The following is an 18,226-nucleotide window of genomic DNA, read 5'->3' as shown; positions in this document are numbered from 1 at the left end:
GTGCCATACTTTTTCCATTTTTGAATGATGGATTGAACAGTGCTTCTTGAGATGTTCAGAGCTTGAGATGTTTTTTTATAACCTAACCCTGCTTTAAACTTCTCCAGAACTTTATCCCTGACCTGTCTGGTGAGTTCTTTGGTCTTCATGATGCTGTTTGTTCTTCAGTGTTCTCTAACAAACCACTGAGGCCTTCACAGAACAAGTGTATTTATGCTGAGAGTAAATTACACACAGTAGGACTCTATTAACTAATTAGATGACTTTTGAAGGCAATTGATTGCACTGGATTGTATTTAGAGGTATCAGAGTACAGGGGGCTGAATACTAATGCACACCACATTTTTCAGATTTTTATTTGTTTAAAATTTTGAAGACCATTTATCATTTTTGTTTCACTTCACAATTATGTGCTACTCTGTGTTGGTCTATCACATAAAATCTCAATACAAAACTTTTAAGTTCATGGTTGTAAGGTGGAAAAATGCGAAAAAGTTCAAGGGGTATGAATACTTTTTCAAGGCACTGTATATATCTGTTAGCCATTACTGACTATGAGCTCGAGGTAGTTCACAAGTTTGTGTACCTGGGTTCTACAATCTCCAACACCCTGTCCAGGCTGACAAAACGAGTCTGGGCAAACAGCAAGCTGACAGAGCACATGAAAGCCCAGGTTTACACAGCACGTGTGGTGATCACACTCCTTTACGGCAGAGAATTGTGGTCCCTGCACTCCCACCAGGAAAAGACTCAACGCATTCCATATGCGCTGCCTGAGGCCTATCCTGAGCATCTCATGGAGAGACCATGTACCCAACAGCACAGTGCTTGAGAGAGCAGGGGTCCCTTCTATGTTTACCTTCCTGAAACAGAGACGCATGCATTGATTGGGACACGTCACTCACATGAAGGATGGCCGTATCCCCAAGGACCTCCTCTATGGAGAGTTGGCAGCAGGGAAAAGGCCAACAGGAAGACCCCAGCTGCACTTCAGAGACACTTGCAAATACAACCTCAAGGCACTTGGCATCAACGTCAATACCTGGGAGGCAGTCGCTGCAGACAGAGATGCCTGGAAGTGTGAAGTGCAAAAGAAACTCATGCAGTTCAAAACTGAACTGATGTGGCAAGCTGAGGAGAAATGACTCCAGAGGAAGACCCTGCCATCAGCAGAGAGACCTACCTGTACCTCAGCTTTCACCTGTCCCCACTGTGGCAGGGACTGCCACTCCTGCATCAGACTCCACAGCCACAACAGACATTGTTCCCAGACAGAAGCCCAGGGCCCAACTCCATAATCCCCCGGGATTGACTGATGCCTACTATATATCTCTGGCTTCTCAGCACCTTCAGCAAAATGTCATTTGTGACAGCAGGTGAAACGCCCACTTAGGTCTAGTCAAAGATCTTTGATATCTGTGCTCATTATGCACTCAGGTGCTTGTGATCATGTGACTTAGATGGTGGGTGTCATTCTGTGTTGCTATCGGTGCTAACCTGACAAAGATATTTTTTAAACTGGTAATTTGGTTACATTTTGTAACAATAAACATGATTATTATTAGGTATCAGCTTAGGTAGGTGCTAGTCATTTGCCCATATACTGAGAGAAAGCTATAAGTAATAACCTTAGGCCTTGAGCATGTTTCTTAGGATTCTTGCAGAACCAAGTAATGCAGCTTTCTTCAGGAGTTCTATCTTTATTGTGATGCCAATCTTCTCAAAATATTTGGCAAGGTTTTTAGTAACCATGCCAACAAACCAACAACCACTGGTACCACACAGGTCTTGATGTCCCATAGATGCACCACCTCTCTTCTGAGGTCCTGGAACTTTTCAGTCTTTTCTGTCTCATTGTCAGTGATGCCAGCGTCTCCAGGTACAGCGATATTGATTATCAGGCAGTGTTTCTCTTTTTTGCCAATCAGTACGATGTTAGCTCTGCAGGCCTGTATTCTATATTTCATGGTCCGTTTGGATGGTAAAGTCCCACAGGAGCTTTATCCTGTTATCTTGTATAGCTGGTTCTGGTTTATGTTCATACCATTTTTCTGCAATGTCAGGTCCATGTTCCTTTGTGACTGACCAGTGCATGATCCCAGCTACAGTGTCGTGCCGGTGCTTATATCTCCCCATGTCAACTTACTGCCCTCGCACAATAAGTGGCCTACTGTCTCATCTGTCACTCCACAAGTCAAGTCAAGTTTATTTGTATAGCGCTTTTAACAATCAACATTGTCGCAAAGCAGCTTTACATAATTTGAACGACTTAAAATATGAGCTAATTTTATCCCTAATCTATCCCCAATGAGCAAGCCTGTGGTGACGGTGGCAAGGAAAAACTCCCTCAGACGACATGAGGAAGAAACCTTGAGAGGACCCAGACTCAAAAGGGAACCCATCCTCATTTGGGCAACAACAGACAACATGACTATAACATTAACAGTCCTAACATAAAGTCAGCTTCATACATTCTACAGAGTGGAGATAGCTCTTGTTTCTTGATTATTATTATTATTAGTAGTAGTAGAAGTAGTAGTAGTAGAAAGAGGAGTAGGAGTAGGAATAGTAGTAGTCGGAAGAGTAGGAGGAGGAGTAGGAGTAGTATTAGTAGTAGCAGTAGTAGTAGACAGTAGTAGTTGTAATAGTAGTAGGTTTAGTATTAGTAGTAGTAGGTGTAGGATTAGTAGTAGTAGTAGTAGTAGTATTCCCTCTAGTAGTATTTCCCACTGTTTGTCTTTAAAGTACTCTGGGACAGAGTATCAGGACTCTTTATCCCTTCTTTCCTCTGCGAGGAGGTTATGATTTAATTAGGCACAGATCTTTCAATAAGGTCTTAGGATTCATTATTGTATTTAGTTTAATACAATCATTTTGTAACATAATACCTGTATAATTTTTCTATTATCAACATTTTATATATATATATATATATATATATATATATATATATATATATATATATATATATATATCACACCTTTTATATCATTTATTACTTCTGACTGAATTAATGTTTTGTATTTGTGATAAAAATAAATCTAAATTCTTACAAAGTTTGGAAATGTAGTGTAATATTGTCATCTCCTAGTTAAAGACGCCTCACATGACCCTTCATACATCACTGACAGTGTTGTAAGACAACATTTCCCAAAATAAACAAACACACACACACACACACATGCCAACACATCATCATGGGCTTGAGCAGGAAGTTGTGATGGAAAGAAGGACAGACGAGAGTCAGTTAGTGAAATATTCATCATGAGTAACGTCCTGCAGCTCTGTGTGATCGTCTCGCTCACTTTATTCATCACTAACGAAGCCGTCACAGGTAGGAAATTAATTATTAATTTCAAATTTTAAAAGTTTTCTTGGAATATTTTTTAGAAAACTGTGTGAAAAACATGTTAATAAACACTGATCCAGGGTCTTTTTTTTATTGGTTTCCTTTTTAAGAATAGAAATATAATTTAATCTTGATGTATAAATAAATAAACATTAGATTAGAGTGAAATAAAATGTATAACAAACTGAAATAAGGATCAATAACAGTGTGGGAAATAAGGCCGGACTGGTGGACATTTACCGGTAATTTTCTCATTTGTCCATGTGTATTTCAAAAGCATCAGACCGGATGGCCCATGAAAAATTGTAAAAATATGGGTCTAATCTACTTCAAATTTTCTTCCAAATGTTACACTGGGCGAATACATTATGTTGTAACATGGCCTGTGAAACGGGGGCCCCCGCAGGCCTGATTTTAAAAAATTCATAACTCAGCCACTGATGGCCCTAGCCCTGCCAAAATTTACAGGTACATCCTTCTCCCTGAGCCCTTTCAAACCAGCCAGGCTCAGCCTGATCTGACCATGATTCAGCCTGCTATTCATCCCAGAGCCCCTGCAAAACTTTAACATGAGCCCTGGCTAGAGCCAGCCTTTAAAAATTCATCACTCGGGCACCGAAGGTCCCAGCCCCGCCAAAATGTCCAGGCACCTCCCTCTCCCTGAGTGGCACATGAAATAGGACAGTAATAATCCACTCAGTATTTGCTGTTGTTTTTATTGCCTGATGCAGGTGAACTAGTGTTTTAGGGTTGACAGTCTCTGATTGACCCAGTCAGTTGATTAAGAGCTGAGTTTACATGAAACTTTGCAGTACAGTATTAGGTTAAGTGCCAAACTGCCTATCAATCTTTATGTTGTTATTGTTATTATGTGCATTTTTTTAAATTCATAATCAGAATGTCACTCAGTCATATGCATTGTAATATGTAGATTTATATTTTAATAGCGTTTAATAGAATTATTTTCTATTTTCTAAGTTCTAGTCCAGCAGATTTTAGTCTGAATGCAAAATGATATTTCCATGTCTAGTTCTGAGCCATTTTAAAAGTTATTTTGTTCCATAGTTACTTGGAATCTCGTCCTCAAAATTTTAACGCTATTCTGTAAGAATAGTTGTGTTGTTAATTACAACCCCAATTCCAAAAAAGTTGGGACAAAGTACAAATTGTAAATAAAAATGGAATGCAATAATTTACAAATCTCAAAAACTGATATTGTATTCACAATAAAACATAGACAACATATCAAATGTCGAAAGTAAGACATTTTGAACTTTCATGCCAAATATTGGCTCATTTGAAATTTCATGACAGCAACACATCTCAAAAAAGTTGGGACTGGGGCAATAAGAGGCTGGAAAAGTTAAAAGTACAAAAAAGGAACAGCTGGAGGACCAAATTGCAACTCATTAGGTCAATTGGCAATAGGTCATTAACATGACTGGGTATAAAAAGAGCATCTTGGAGTGGCAGCGGCTCTCAGGAGTAAAGATGGGAAGAGGATCACCAATCCCCCTAATTCTGCGCCGACAAATAGTGGAGCAATTTCAGAAAGGAGTTCGACAGTATAAAATTGCAAAGAGTTTGAACATATCATCATCTACAGTGCATAATATCATCAAAAGATTCAGAGAATCTGGAAGAATCTCTGTGTGTAAGGGTCAAGGCCGGAAAACCATACTGGGTGCCCGTGATCTTCAGGCCCTTAGATGGCACTGCATCACATACAGGCATGCTTCTGTATTGGAAATCACAAAATGGGCTCAGGAATATTTCCAGAGAACATTATCTGTGAACACAATTCACCGTGCCATCCACCGTTGCCAGCTAAAACTCTATAGTTCAAAGAAGAAGCCGTATCTAAACACGATCCAGAAGCGCAGACGTCTTCTCTGGGCCAAGGCTCATTTAAAATGGACTGTGGCAAAGTGGAAAACTGTTCTGTGGTCAGACGAATCAAAATTTGAAGTTCTTTATGGAAATCAGGGACGCCGTGTCATTCGGACTAAAGAGGAGAAGGACGACCCAAGTTGTTATCAGCGCTTAGTTCAGAAGCCTGCATCTCTGATGGTATGGGGTTGCATTAGTGCGTGTGGCATGGGCAGCTTACACATCTGGAAAGACACCATCAATGCTGAAAGGTATCTCCAGGTTCTAGAGCAGCATATGTTCCCATCCAGACGACGTCTCTTTCAGGGAAGACCTTGCATTTTCCAACATGACAATGCCAAACCACATACTGCATCAATTACAGCATCATGGCTGCGTAGAAGAAGGGTCCGGGTACTGAACTGGCCAGCCTGCAGTCCAGATCTTTCACCCATAGAAAACATTTGGCGCATCATAAAACGGAAGATACGACAAAAAAGACCTACAGTGGTGCTTGAAAGTTTGTGAACCCTTTAGAATTTTCTATATTTCTACATAAATATGACCCAAAACATCATCAGATTTTCACACAAGTCCTAAAAGTAGATAAAGAGAACCCATTTAAACAAATGAGACAAAAATATTATACTTGGTCATTTATTTATTGAGGAAAAGGATCCAATATTACATATCTGTGAGTGGCAAAAGTATGTGAACCTCTAGGATTAGCAGTTAATTTGAAGGTGAAATTAGAGTCAGGTGTTTTCAATCAATGGGATGACAATCAGGTGTGAGTGGGCACCCTGTTTTATTTAAAGAACAGGGATCTATCAAAGTCTGATCTTCACAGCACATGTTTGTGGAAGTGTATCATGGCATGAACAAAGGAGATTTCTGAGGACCTCAGAAAAAGCATTGTTGATGCTCATCAGGCTGGAAAAGGTTACAAAACCATCTCTAAAGAGTTTGGACTCCACCAATCCACAGTCAGACAGATTGTGTACAAATGGAGGAGATTAAAGACCACTGTTACCCTCCCCAGGAGTGGTCAACCAACAAAGATCACTCCAAGAGCAAGGTGTGTAATAGTCGGCGAGGTCACAAAGGACCCCAGGGTAACTTCTAAGCAACTGAAGGCCTCTCTCACATTGGCTAAGGTTAATGTTCATGAGTCCATCATCAGGAGAACACTGAACAACAATGGTGTGCATGGCAGGGTTGCAAGGAGAAAGCCACTGCTCTCCAAAAGAACATTGCTGCTCATCTGCAGTTTGCTAAAGATCATGTGGACAAGCCAGAAGGCTATTAGAAAAATTTTTTGTGGATGGATGAGATCAAAATAGAAATTTTTGTTTAAATGAGAAGCATTATATTTGGAGAAAGGAAAACACTGCATTCCAACATAAGAACCTTATCCCATCTGTGAAACATGGTGGTGGTAGTATCATGGTTTGGGCCTGTTTTGCTGCATCTGGGCCAGGACGGCTTGCCATCATTGATGGAACAATAAATTCTGAATTATACCAGCGAATTCTAAAGGAAAGTTCATCTGTCCATGAACTGAATCTCAAGAGAAGATGAGTCATGCAGCAAGACAATGACCCTAAGCACACAAGTCATTCTACCAAAGAATGGTTAAAGAAGAATAAAGTTAATGTTTTGGAATGGCCAAGTCAAAGTCCTGACCCTAATCCAATCGAAATGTTGTGGAAGGACCTGAAGCGAGTAGTTCATGTGAGGAAACCCACCAACATCCCAGAGTTGAAGCTGTTCTGTATGGAGGAATGGGCTAAAATTCCTCCAAGCCAGTGTGCAGGACTGATCGACAGTTACCGGGAACGTTGAGTTGCAGTTATTGCTGCACAAGGGGGTCACACCAGACACTGAAAGCAAAGGTTCACATACTTTTGCCACTCACAGATATGTAATATTGGATCATTTTTCTCAATAAATAAATGACCACATATAATATTTTTGTCTCATCTGTTTAACTGGGTTCTCTTTATCTACTTTTAGGACTTGTGTGAAAATCTGATGATGTTTTTGATCATATTTATGCAGAAATATAGAAAATTCTAAAGGGTTCACAAACTTTCAAGCACCACTGTAAGACAGTTGAGCAACTAGAATCCTACATTAGACAAGAATGGGTTAACATTCCTATCCCTAAACTTGAGCAACTTGTCTCCTCAGTCCCCAGACGTTTACAGACTGTTGTAAAGAGAAAAGGGGATGTCTCACAGTGGTAAACATGGCCTTGTCCCAACTTTTTTGAGATGTGGTGTTGTCATGAAATTTAAAATCACCTAATTTTTCTCTTTAAATGATACATTTTCTCAGTTTAAACATTTGATATGTCATCTATATTCTATTCTGAATAAAATATAGAATTTTGAAACTTCCACATCATTGCATTCCGTTTTTATTTACAATTTGTACTTTGTCCCAACTTTTTTGGAATCGGGGTTGTACTAAATTTCTTATAGACTTATTATAAACAGAGTATAAAATAGTCATTGTTGACAGAATGTTTCATAAATGTTATTATAGTACCCATATATAAGTCCCAGTAAGTTGTAACCACTTGGAAAATCCTTGGTCCCTCAGACTTTTTTCTAGACATAGAACTGACCTGTATGTGCTACTGTTTTCTTGGGTAGAATTTTAAGGATGTTTTTTCTTGGATCTTCTGACATTTTCTTGTAAATTGTATTCAATTTCTAGTGTAATTAGCAGTGAATATTGAGTGTAATTTGGCCTTTGAAGATCACAAAAATGGACCTGGAAATAGCTGAGAAGCCATTTCCAGGCATCTAAAGCTCTTCAGCTTCCAGAGCCCTAAGGTGGGCCCAGGACCCCTGGCCACATTGTTCCAGGCCTTTGGCCCATCATTTGGACAGGCTGAAATTTGGATGGACAGATAACATTTCAGACTCGTCTGTCCTGTGACAATCTGCTTACAATACCTTCTTTCCCAAACTGAATACCATCCTATTTCAAAGGTGTTTTTTTTAATGGAGAAATAAACTTGCGCATGAAAATGTGGGAAGGAACAATGAAAAAAACAAAACAAGAAAAATAAGACAATGTATGCTGATTATTAAAAAAAAACATTGTTTGGAATGTATTTTTGCACTTTATTATAGAGAACTAGACAATGAATACAAATTGAGCCACTGAAATAAACTGCTTAGTTAATGTTTAGAAACAAGACAATTTAATAATAATAATAACTCCGGGCGGCACGGTGGTGTAGTGGTTAGCGCTATCACCTCACAGCAAGAAGGTCCGGGTTCGAGCCCCGTGGCCGGCTAGGGCCTTTCTGTGCGGAGTTTGCATGTTCTCCCCGTGTCCGCGTGGGTTTCCTCCGGGTGCTCCGGTTTCCCCCACAGTCCAAAGACATGCAGGTTAGGTTAACTAGTGACTCTAACTTGACCGTGAATGTGAGTGTGAATGGTTGTCTGTGTCTATGTGTCAGCCCTGTGATGACCTGGCGACTTGTCCAGGGTGTACCCCGCCTTTCGCCTGTAGTCAGCTGGGATAGGCTCCAGCTTGCCTGCGACCCTGTAGAAGGATAAAGTGGCTAGAGATAATGAGATGAGATGAATAATAACTCTTACCGCTTACAGTTTTCAAAACTGAAACCCTGAACCGAGGCTGACATACACACGCTGTCGCCACAACCCAAACTCTTATTTCCCAGAAATGGCCCGGCACTAGAGCTCAGTGGAACGCACTTTCCCTCTGTAATAAGCATAAACATGTCTGAAAGCGATTTCTTTAGTCCATTTATTTCGAACAGTGAACCAAATTGCATACACTCACCACTTTAATAGGAACACGTGTATGCGCATGTGCAGTGCACGACTATTACACTCTTACATTCTTACAGCACAATGATGTAGTGGCTCGCGCCTCTATATGAGGCAGTAGACACAACAAAAATGATTTTGACCTTTTTGGTGACCTTGACTGGATGACCCTCAAAATGTTGGAGGTTCTATTTGAGACTGATGCCCATCTATTCTGAAAGTTTCAAAAAGATTGATCCAGCCATTTTCCCATAATATTGTTAAGAAAAAAATAAAGAAACCCGACTGAAAACAGTACCTCGCCCCCTGGTGGACTCTGTCCCAGGCGAGATAATAATAATAATAATAATAATAATAATAATTATTATTATTATTATTATTATTATTATTATTATTATTATTATTATTATTATGTTCCTGCTTGGGCCCCAGAACTCATTATTAGTTGCTGATCATAAAGGAGTGAAGTGAACACACAGGTACTATTTGTGATTTTTTTTTTCTTTCACATTCACACATTCATCATCACAAACATCAGTAAACGTAAGTGGATGTGTATCACCAGCTCATGAGCTGTTAAATGTTATTTCTGAAAAGGAGAAACAGTAATTTATATAGTTACTGAATGTGTGTGTGTGTGTTCCTTGTGATAAAGGGAAATCATAAATCACACAGGAAACACAACACAGTGTCTATTTATACTTTGTCATGGCTGTGTGTCTGTGTATCTGCAGTCGGGTCCATAAGTATTTGGTGATTTGATAACACAATTTTTTTCTTAAACTGTCTACTGTCTAATTACGTTTGAGCCTTGACAATGGAGGGACGATGTCAAAAATGTGTAATTCCTTAACAGTTAAAGCTGTACTGCCTTTCAGATTTTTCAAATGTAGGTCATAACAAGAATTTTCCCGACACCCAGTTATTTTTGTTTAGTGACCAAAAGCTACTGAATTCGAATCACAGACTTCCAATTTTATTAGTTTTTTTTAATAGAACAATTAATGAATTTAAGGCTACATGGCCCTAAATTCTCTGCTATTTTTTCCTGCTTCACCGTGGCCCAATTCAAGATACTACGTCATGCATCGCATAGTGGGTTTTCCGTGTTCACGCAAGGCATTGTGGGATACAAATTTGAAACAGGAGAGAAAAATGAAGGACGTGAGTGTGCGAATGAAACGTGAAAGAGCGACGACAGTAACGGAAAGCGAGAAGAAAAGACGTTATGTTATATATGAAGGAAAGGAAACGCAGGACCAAACTAATAAATATGGGCGCTCAGCGAGCACCTCGGTGTGATCAGCTGTTCATTTAGTGACAGAATGATGGAACTGTCAGTGCACGCTCAAAGGGAAACCTGTAGATGGCAGTAATGCAACACTGTGGATGCCAGCTGCCGTAAAACCCAAAAGAAGAAGAAGGTAAACCTGCGCATGCGCACACAGACTTCCTCTGTCTGCTTGACTGCGCGAAGCGAGCGATTTCATGCACATTATTTGCTTTAATCCCCTCAAATTAAATAACTTCCCAGCCACAGAATGGCCTGATATTTTGTGAGATATTACAGAAATAAACATATCACAATGACCACATTTCAGAGGGAACTAAATTTCACTGATTTTATGAAATCAAAAGGCCGTCTCGCTTTAATGTGATATTTGTGTTAAATACTTTGAATTAAAGCTAAACGTCAACACTTCAATCACATTTTGATGGCTTTATTTTCAGTTCAGTGTGGTGGAGCACAGAAGCAAAATGACCAAAAAAAGACAAGTGTCACTGTCCAAATACTTATGGACCTGACTGTATACGTGCACGTTCATTCATTTTAGTTTAAACGCATTCCTTTTCTTACTTCAGAAATCTTACAGTTCCAGCTTTCCCTCTGACTGGTACACAGCGCTGACACTGGAGACTCCTTCCAGAAGTGTTACAGAAACTAAACACATTCCTCCTCACAGGAAACTTCACCATATCGACCGTTACACACATTTTTAATCTGTTCATGTGAAGCGTCCACTGTATGAGTCCCAGTGAATGAGCTGTTACCATAGAAATGATAATGTATCAGAACAAGCACATTACTGTCAGAACTGCTGTTCTACAGACTTAATCAACACCTTCTCTTCTGACCAATCGGAGTCCAGTATTCAGCAGCGCTGTGGTGTGGTGTGACCGTGTGAGCGTTTAAACTGGGAAAAGGAGAAGATGATGCTGAGGTGCAGAACTGTTTCCTCTCTGACTTCACTTGTTCCTTCTTTATGAATGAACCTGCTGAATAAAAAATGACTTCTTGCTCATTTTTAACATTTATTTCAAGAATTAAGTCAAATATACACGAATCAGCCATAACATTAAAACCACCTGCCGAATATTGCAAAGGTCCTCCTTGTGCCATCAAAACAGCTCTGACCCTCGAGGCCTGGACTTCACAGGATCTCTGAAGATGTGCTGTGGGATCTGGTACCAAGATGTGAGCAGAAGATCCTTTAAGTTGTGAAGTGGGGCCTCCATGGATCAGACATGTTTGTCCAGAACATCTCACACACGCTTGGTTGGATTGAGTTCTGGTGAGTTTGGAGGCAACACCATGAACTCTTTGCCATGTTCCTGTGGCAGAGAACATCATCCTGCTGAAAGAGGCCATTGAGATTATGGAATCCCGTTACCATGAAGGGGTGACATTGGTCTGTAACAGTGTTCAGGTAGGTGGTACAGTCAAAGTAACATCCGAATGAACACCAGGACCCAAGGTTTCTCAGCAGAATGTTGCCCAGAGCATCACACTGCCTCCACCGGCTCACCTTCTTCACATAATGCATCTCTTCCTCAGGTAAGTGATGCACATACACACACAGCCATCCACATGATGTAAAAGAAAACTTGATTCATCAGACCAGGCCACCTTCTTCCATTGCTCCATGATCCAGTTCTGATGCCCACTGTAGGTCTTTTGGCAGTAGTCAGGGGTCAGCATGGTCCCACTGACTGATCTGCAGCTACACAGCTCCAGATGAAGCAAGCTGTGATGCACTGTGTGTTCTGACACCTTTCTTACATAACCAGCATGTGGGATTGGACCAGACAGGCTAGCCTTCACTCCCCTTGTGCATCAGTAAGCCTTTGGAGCCCATGACCCCATTGCCAGTTCACCGGTTGTCCTTCTTTGAACTACTTTTGTTCAGTACTAACCACTGCATACTGGGAACACCCCACAAGATTGGCTATTTTGGAGATGCTCAGGCCCAGTCATCTCGCCATCACAATTTGTCAAAGTCACTCAGATCCTTATGTTTGCCCATTTTTCTTGCTTCCAACACATCAACTTGAAGAACTGACTGTTCTCTTGCTGCCTAATATATCCCAGCCCTTGACAGGTGCCACTGTAATGAGATAATCAATGTAATTCAAGTCTTCACCTGTCAGTGAGTTTAATTTCATGGCTGATCGGTGTATACACTAATCATACTCCCCATCATCTAAAGTAAAAGATCCTCTGGTGTTCAAATTTTAAGCTTGATCACTAATCCTGGAGGTCCAGAAAGTTGCAAAAGTGTCTAACCTAACCTTCAATTCCATTTCCAAGGCACAACACTGAAGACTGACAGATATTCAGAAGAAAAAAGAGATCAAAGGAAGATGAAATCCCCACCCTCCAATTTTCCTACTTCTGGGAACCTCATCTGCACCAGAACTGTCTTGGATCTGGTACAGGTCTGGAACAGACCCATTTCTGATCTGGTTTGAACCTTGTTCCCATGTGTGTCCATTAGGCTGTGATCTGGCCTGCATCCGGTTCACATCCAGTTGCCATATCGGGCCCAAATGATGAGGACTGGGCCTGGGCCGTTGTGCATAACACAGCTGGGTCCGATTTGGCATGCAGATCTGAACCATATTATCAGTTCGAGAATATGCCATAAGGTGGTGTGAACTGTATTGGAAGAAAAAGAAGAACCGGAAGAACCAGAAGAAGAAGAAGCCCATTTTTCCTGCTTCCAACACATCAACTTGAAGAACTGAATGTTCTCTTGCTGCCTAATAAACCCCACCCACTGACAGGTGTCACTGTAATGAGATAATCAATGTTACTCACTTCACCTGTCAGTGAGTTTAGTGTTACAGCTGATCAGTGTATATGTAAGACGATTTCTGACTTTGAATTTGGAATTTCCGTATTTATAGGCTCAATAATATCAAATCAAGTTTATTTGTACAGCGCTTTTAACAATAAACATTGTCGCAAAGCAGCTTTACAGAATTTGAACGACTTAAAACATGAGCTAATTTTATCCCTAATCTATCCCCAATGAGCAAGCCTGTGGCGACGGTGGCAAGGAAAAACTCCCTCAGACGACATGAGGAAGAAACCTCGAGAGGAACCAGACTCAATAGGGAACCCATCCTCATTTGGGCAACAACAGACAGCCTGACTATAATATTAACAGTTTTAACAGATATAACCCTCAACTGTCCTCATGGGGCCGTCCTTCACAGGAGCGGGGCGATAAAACTCCGACCAGACACAGGGCACCAGGACGGACCAAGCAGGTCCGAGGGGCAGAAGAGGCCAGCACCTCAACCCCAGGATCAACATGCAACCCAGAGGGACAGATGGGGGGGGGGAGAGAAAGAGAAAGAAAACACATTGTTAGGTATGCCCTAAAAATGACAAGTATTAAATCTGTGTGGTAGGCTCGCAGAGACGAGAGTCTTTACATCAGGCATAACACACAATGGCATGTTAATATGGTAAAAAATATATCATGACCTGCTCTGGCTGGATGCTTGATTGGGTGATGGGAGCACACTCCTCAGCAATGATGAGATGCAGATGGGACCCTTAGGCCTGGCCAAGACAATTCAGTTACATTTCACCGGGTCTGGGACATGCGACAGAATGTCTGACGGCCGATTCCCTGCAGGCTACGATAGCCAGTCGAGGTCCCCACCGTCTCCACCAAAAGATTTCCTGTTGACTCCATGTAACTCAGAGGGACAGATTTGGGGTGGGGGGGAGAGAAAGAAAACACAGGTGGTTAGGTATGCCCAATGTCACCTGAATAAGTAGGAACAGTATACATATTGCACCGAGTACAAGCAGGGACTCCGGCAACTAACTATGACAGCATAACTAAAAGGAGAGAGCCAGAAGGTAACACAGGCATGAGGGAGCCCCGGGACATAAAGCAGCCAGCCACTACACCGTCAACAAACTCGAGTGAGCAAGCGAGTGGGGACTGACAGCATCCATACATCCCAGTTTACCAAAACACTCTATGTCTGAGGACCCTCCAGATCTACTCCTTTACCTCATAAACACCATTAACAAAAGGCTTGACTAAACAGATATGTTTTCAGCCTAGACTTAAATGCTGAGACTGTGTCTGATTCCCGAACATTACTTGGAAGGCTGTTCCATAACAGTGGGGCTTTGTAAGAAAAGGCTCTGCCCCCTGATGTAGCCTTCACTATACGAGGTACCAGCAGATAGCCTGCACCTTTTGATCTAAGTAGGCGTGGCGGGTCATAGAGGAGCAGAAGTTCACTCAGGTACTGTGGTGCGAGACCATTTAGTGCTTTAAAGGTCAATAGTAGTATTTTATAATCAATACGAAATTTGATTGGGAGCCAATGCAGTGTGGATAAGACAGGCGTGATGTGGTCATATTTTCTAGTTCTAGTAAGGACTCTTGCTGCAGCATTTTGAACTAACTGGAGCTTGTTTATGCACTTATTGGAACATCCAGACAGTAAGGCATTACAATAATCCAACCTGGAGGTAACGAAAGCATGGACTAGTTTTTCTGCATCATGCAATGACATTAAATTTCTTATCTTTGCAATATTTCTGAGATGAAAGAAAGCTATCCGGGTGATGTTATCAATGTGAGTTTCGAATGAAAGACTGGGGTCAATAATCACTCCGAGGTCTTTTACTGCTGCACGTGAAGAAACAGAAAGGCCATCCAGAGTTACTGTGTAATCAGAAAACTTACTTCTAGCTGTATGTGGTCCTAGCACAAGTACTTCAGTCTTGTCAGAGTTAAGCAGAAGGAAATTTATAAGCATCCAGTGTCTAATGTCCTTAACACATTCCTCAATTTTATTAAGCTGGTGTCTCTCATCAGGTTTTGCAGAGACATACAACTGTGTGTCATCAGCATAACAGTGGAAACTAATACAATGTTTACGAATAATATCGCCCAGAGGTAACATATATAGAGAAAAAAGCAGTGGACCCAAGACAGAACCTTGTGGAACACCAAACTTTACCTCGGTACGTCTAGAAATATCACCATTTATATCAACATACTGATAACGATCAGTTAGATAAGACCTGAGCCAGGAGAGGGCCATTCCCTTAACTCCCACAACATTTTCTAGTCTATCCAGAAGAATGGAATGATCAATGGTATCAAATGCTGCACTAAGGTCAAGCAACACAAGTAGCAAGACACAGCCCTGATCAGACGCCAACAGTAGGTCGTTTACTACTTTAACCAGTGCTGTCTCTGTGCTATGATGAGGTCTAAATCCTGACTGATACATTTCATGGATGTTATTCCTATGTAAATATGAGCATAACTGCTGTGCCACAGCTTTTTCAAGGATCTTGGAGATATAGGGGAGGTTTGATATTGGCCGATAATTGGACAGCTGACAGGGATCAAGGTCAGGTTTTTTAATCAGGGGTTTGATAACTGCTAGTTTAAAGGATTTGGGTACATAGCCAATCATAAGAGAAGAATTTATTATTTTTAGAAGCGGTTCAATTACTCCAGGCATTATCTGTTTGAATAGATGTGTCGGTAAGGGATCTAGTACGCAAGTTGAGGCTTTTGATGTAGAGATTAATGAAAGTAATTCAGTTTCTTTTAGGGGAGTAAAACATTCTAACTGATGACCTGATACAGTTATATTGTTAACTACAAGGTCACTTTCATTGTCTAACCTTAAATTAGTAGTTTGAATTTTTTGTCGGATATTCTCAATTTTGTCATTAAAAAAATTCATGAAGTCGTTGCTACTACATACTGCAGGTGTGCATGTGTTGATAGTGGACTTATTCCTGGTTAATTTTGCTACAGTATTAAATAGGAATCTAGGATTATTTTTGTTATCTTCTATTAGGGAGGAGAAATATGTTGATCTCGCAGCACTAAGAGCTTTTCTATACTTCAGGAAGCTCTCCTTCCAAGCTAATTTGAACACTACCAATTTTGTTTGACGCCATTTACGTTCCAATTTTCGAGTGGTCTGTTTTAATGTGCGAGTGTCATCATTATACCAGGGTGCTAATAATAATATCACATTATTATTATTATTATTATTATTATTATTATCCATCCGTCCATCATCTGTAGCTGCTTATCCTGTCCTACAGGGTCACAGGCAAGCTGGAGCCTATCCCAGCTGACTATGGGCGAAAGGCGGGGTACACCCTGGACACCCTGGATCATCACAGGGCTGACACACACAGACACAGACAACCATTCACACTCACATTCACACCTACGGTCAATTTAGAGCCACCAATTAGCCTAACCTGCATGCCTTTGGACTGCGGGGGAAAACGGAGCACCCAGAGGAAACCCACAGGGAGAACATGTAAACTCCACACAGAAAGGCCCTCATCGGCCGCTAGGCTCGAACCCAGGACCTTCTTGCTGTGAGGCAACAGTGCTAACCACTACACCACCGTGCCGCCCTATTATTATTATTATTATTATTATTATTAATAATAATAATAATAATTTCATTTACTGTTTAAAATGCAGTTCAAACCTTTACAGTGATTCTGTGAAAGAAAAAAATAGAAAAAGAAAAATAAAGGCTATCAATAATGAAATCATAAAATAAGTAGATAATAAAAAGGAACAAAAACAGTGGCAGAGAAAAAAAAATATTCAAAATATTACTTTAGAATGTACTATATTTAAATATATCAATAGAATTTAAAGAATAGAATGAAAATACATTAATAAAAATAAAGTCATGAAAAAAGTAATGTAAAATTTGCAATAAAACTATTTTTTTTTCTCAGTGGCAGAGTCTGAAAGGTGAAGGTTATTAATGTGTTAATGTGACTGTATTCCAGATGTGCAAAGAATAAAAGTGGAGTAGATGAGAACAGGGGGATCCGAACTCACTATGTAATCATGATATAATCACGTAATGATGTAATAATGATGAGTGTGAGCTCAGTGTTTCCGGGACTCGTGATGTGTGTGTGTGTGTGTGTGTGTGTGTGTGTGTGTTGTTTTCACTGTAACACTGGACTCAGTTTTAAATTCAGCTGTATGTAAAAATAATAAATGACTGTGTGTGTGGTCTGATGTCAGTGCAGAGAGTGTTTGTGCCCAAAGACCATTTCCTGTTACTGTCGTGTGACGGCCAATCAGACGGCGAGTGGAGACATGAAGGTACGAGTCTGATGCATGTGAACAGCACGAAACAGAAACACTTTTCAAATGGGATGCTGTACATCAGTGACGTGGAGATGAGCGACTCGGGCCTGTACTATTGCAACAACCGACTCATGGTACACGTCACTGTACTCACAGGTACAACACACACAGTTTACTTCTTTATTTGAGTTCACAATTTACAATAAACATATATATATAAGGACACAAATGTAACAGATGCACTATCCGCTCACACATGTTCTTGATATGTGATTTCATCAGTTACACTTTAACAGCAGCATTTCAAATCTTATGGTTTAACACAGCATCTTCTCCTCCAAATGTGATGACTTCCAATTTTGGATGAGACTGAACAATACTCAGTCAGCTGTTTTGCTCTCGCCTTTGAAAATCCAACTATTCTGAGACCCCTAATGACCAGCCGATGCACATAACCCAGACTGCCAAATATCAATACAAAAAGTTGACATTTGTGCCCAAAATCAGAAATTTGCTGTACAAGGGGTTGGTATTTCATAAGCTTCCTTAAATAAGTTTCTTCTAAATCTGAATCGAAACAGCCTACTTCCAGAATCAACACATCCATCTTACTCTCATCGATAATGACAATATCTGGTCTGCTAACATTTATAAACATATCTGCACTAGACAAGGAGAACATCTGTGATTTAACCAAGCAATTTTTATAAATTGAAACTGGATGCAAAAAAAGAGATGGTATTTTTTGATATAATGTCCACAATCCTGTCATGTCTGGAAAT

At 40.5% G+C, this 18,226-nt stretch overlaps 1 protein-coding gene across 2 annotated transcripts in view; it reads left to right on the top strand.

Annotated features, from left to right (window-relative positions):
* The first annotated feature begins 3,256 nt into the window (after nt 1–3,256).
* Nucleotides 3,257–18,226, top strand: part of LOC132882170 (uncharacterized) — a 30,072-nt gene continuing 15,102 nt past the window's right edge. For both annotated transcript variants that reach the window (XM_060915447.1, XM_060915448.1), the window contains exons 1-2: nt 3,257–3,334; nt 17,379–17,600. In XM_060915447.1, coding sequence (XP_060771430.1) covers nt 3,265–3,334; nt 17,379–17,600 — 292 coding nt within the window. In that variant the 5' untranslated portion in view covers nt 3,257–3,264. The remainder of the gene's footprint in view (nt 3,335–17,378; nt 17,601–18,226) is intronic.

Source organism: Neoarius graeffei, chromosome 2 (assembly GCF_027579695.1).
Source record: "Neoarius graeffei isolate fNeoGra1 chromosome 2, fNeoGra1.pri, whole genome shotgun sequence".
Classification (NCBI taxonomy): Eukaryota; Metazoa; Chordata; class Actinopteri; order Siluriformes; family Ariidae; genus Neoarius; species Neoarius graeffei.
The sequence above is the reverse complement of the archived record's forward strand: the minus strand, read 5'-3'. Positions and strand labels throughout refer to the sequence as shown.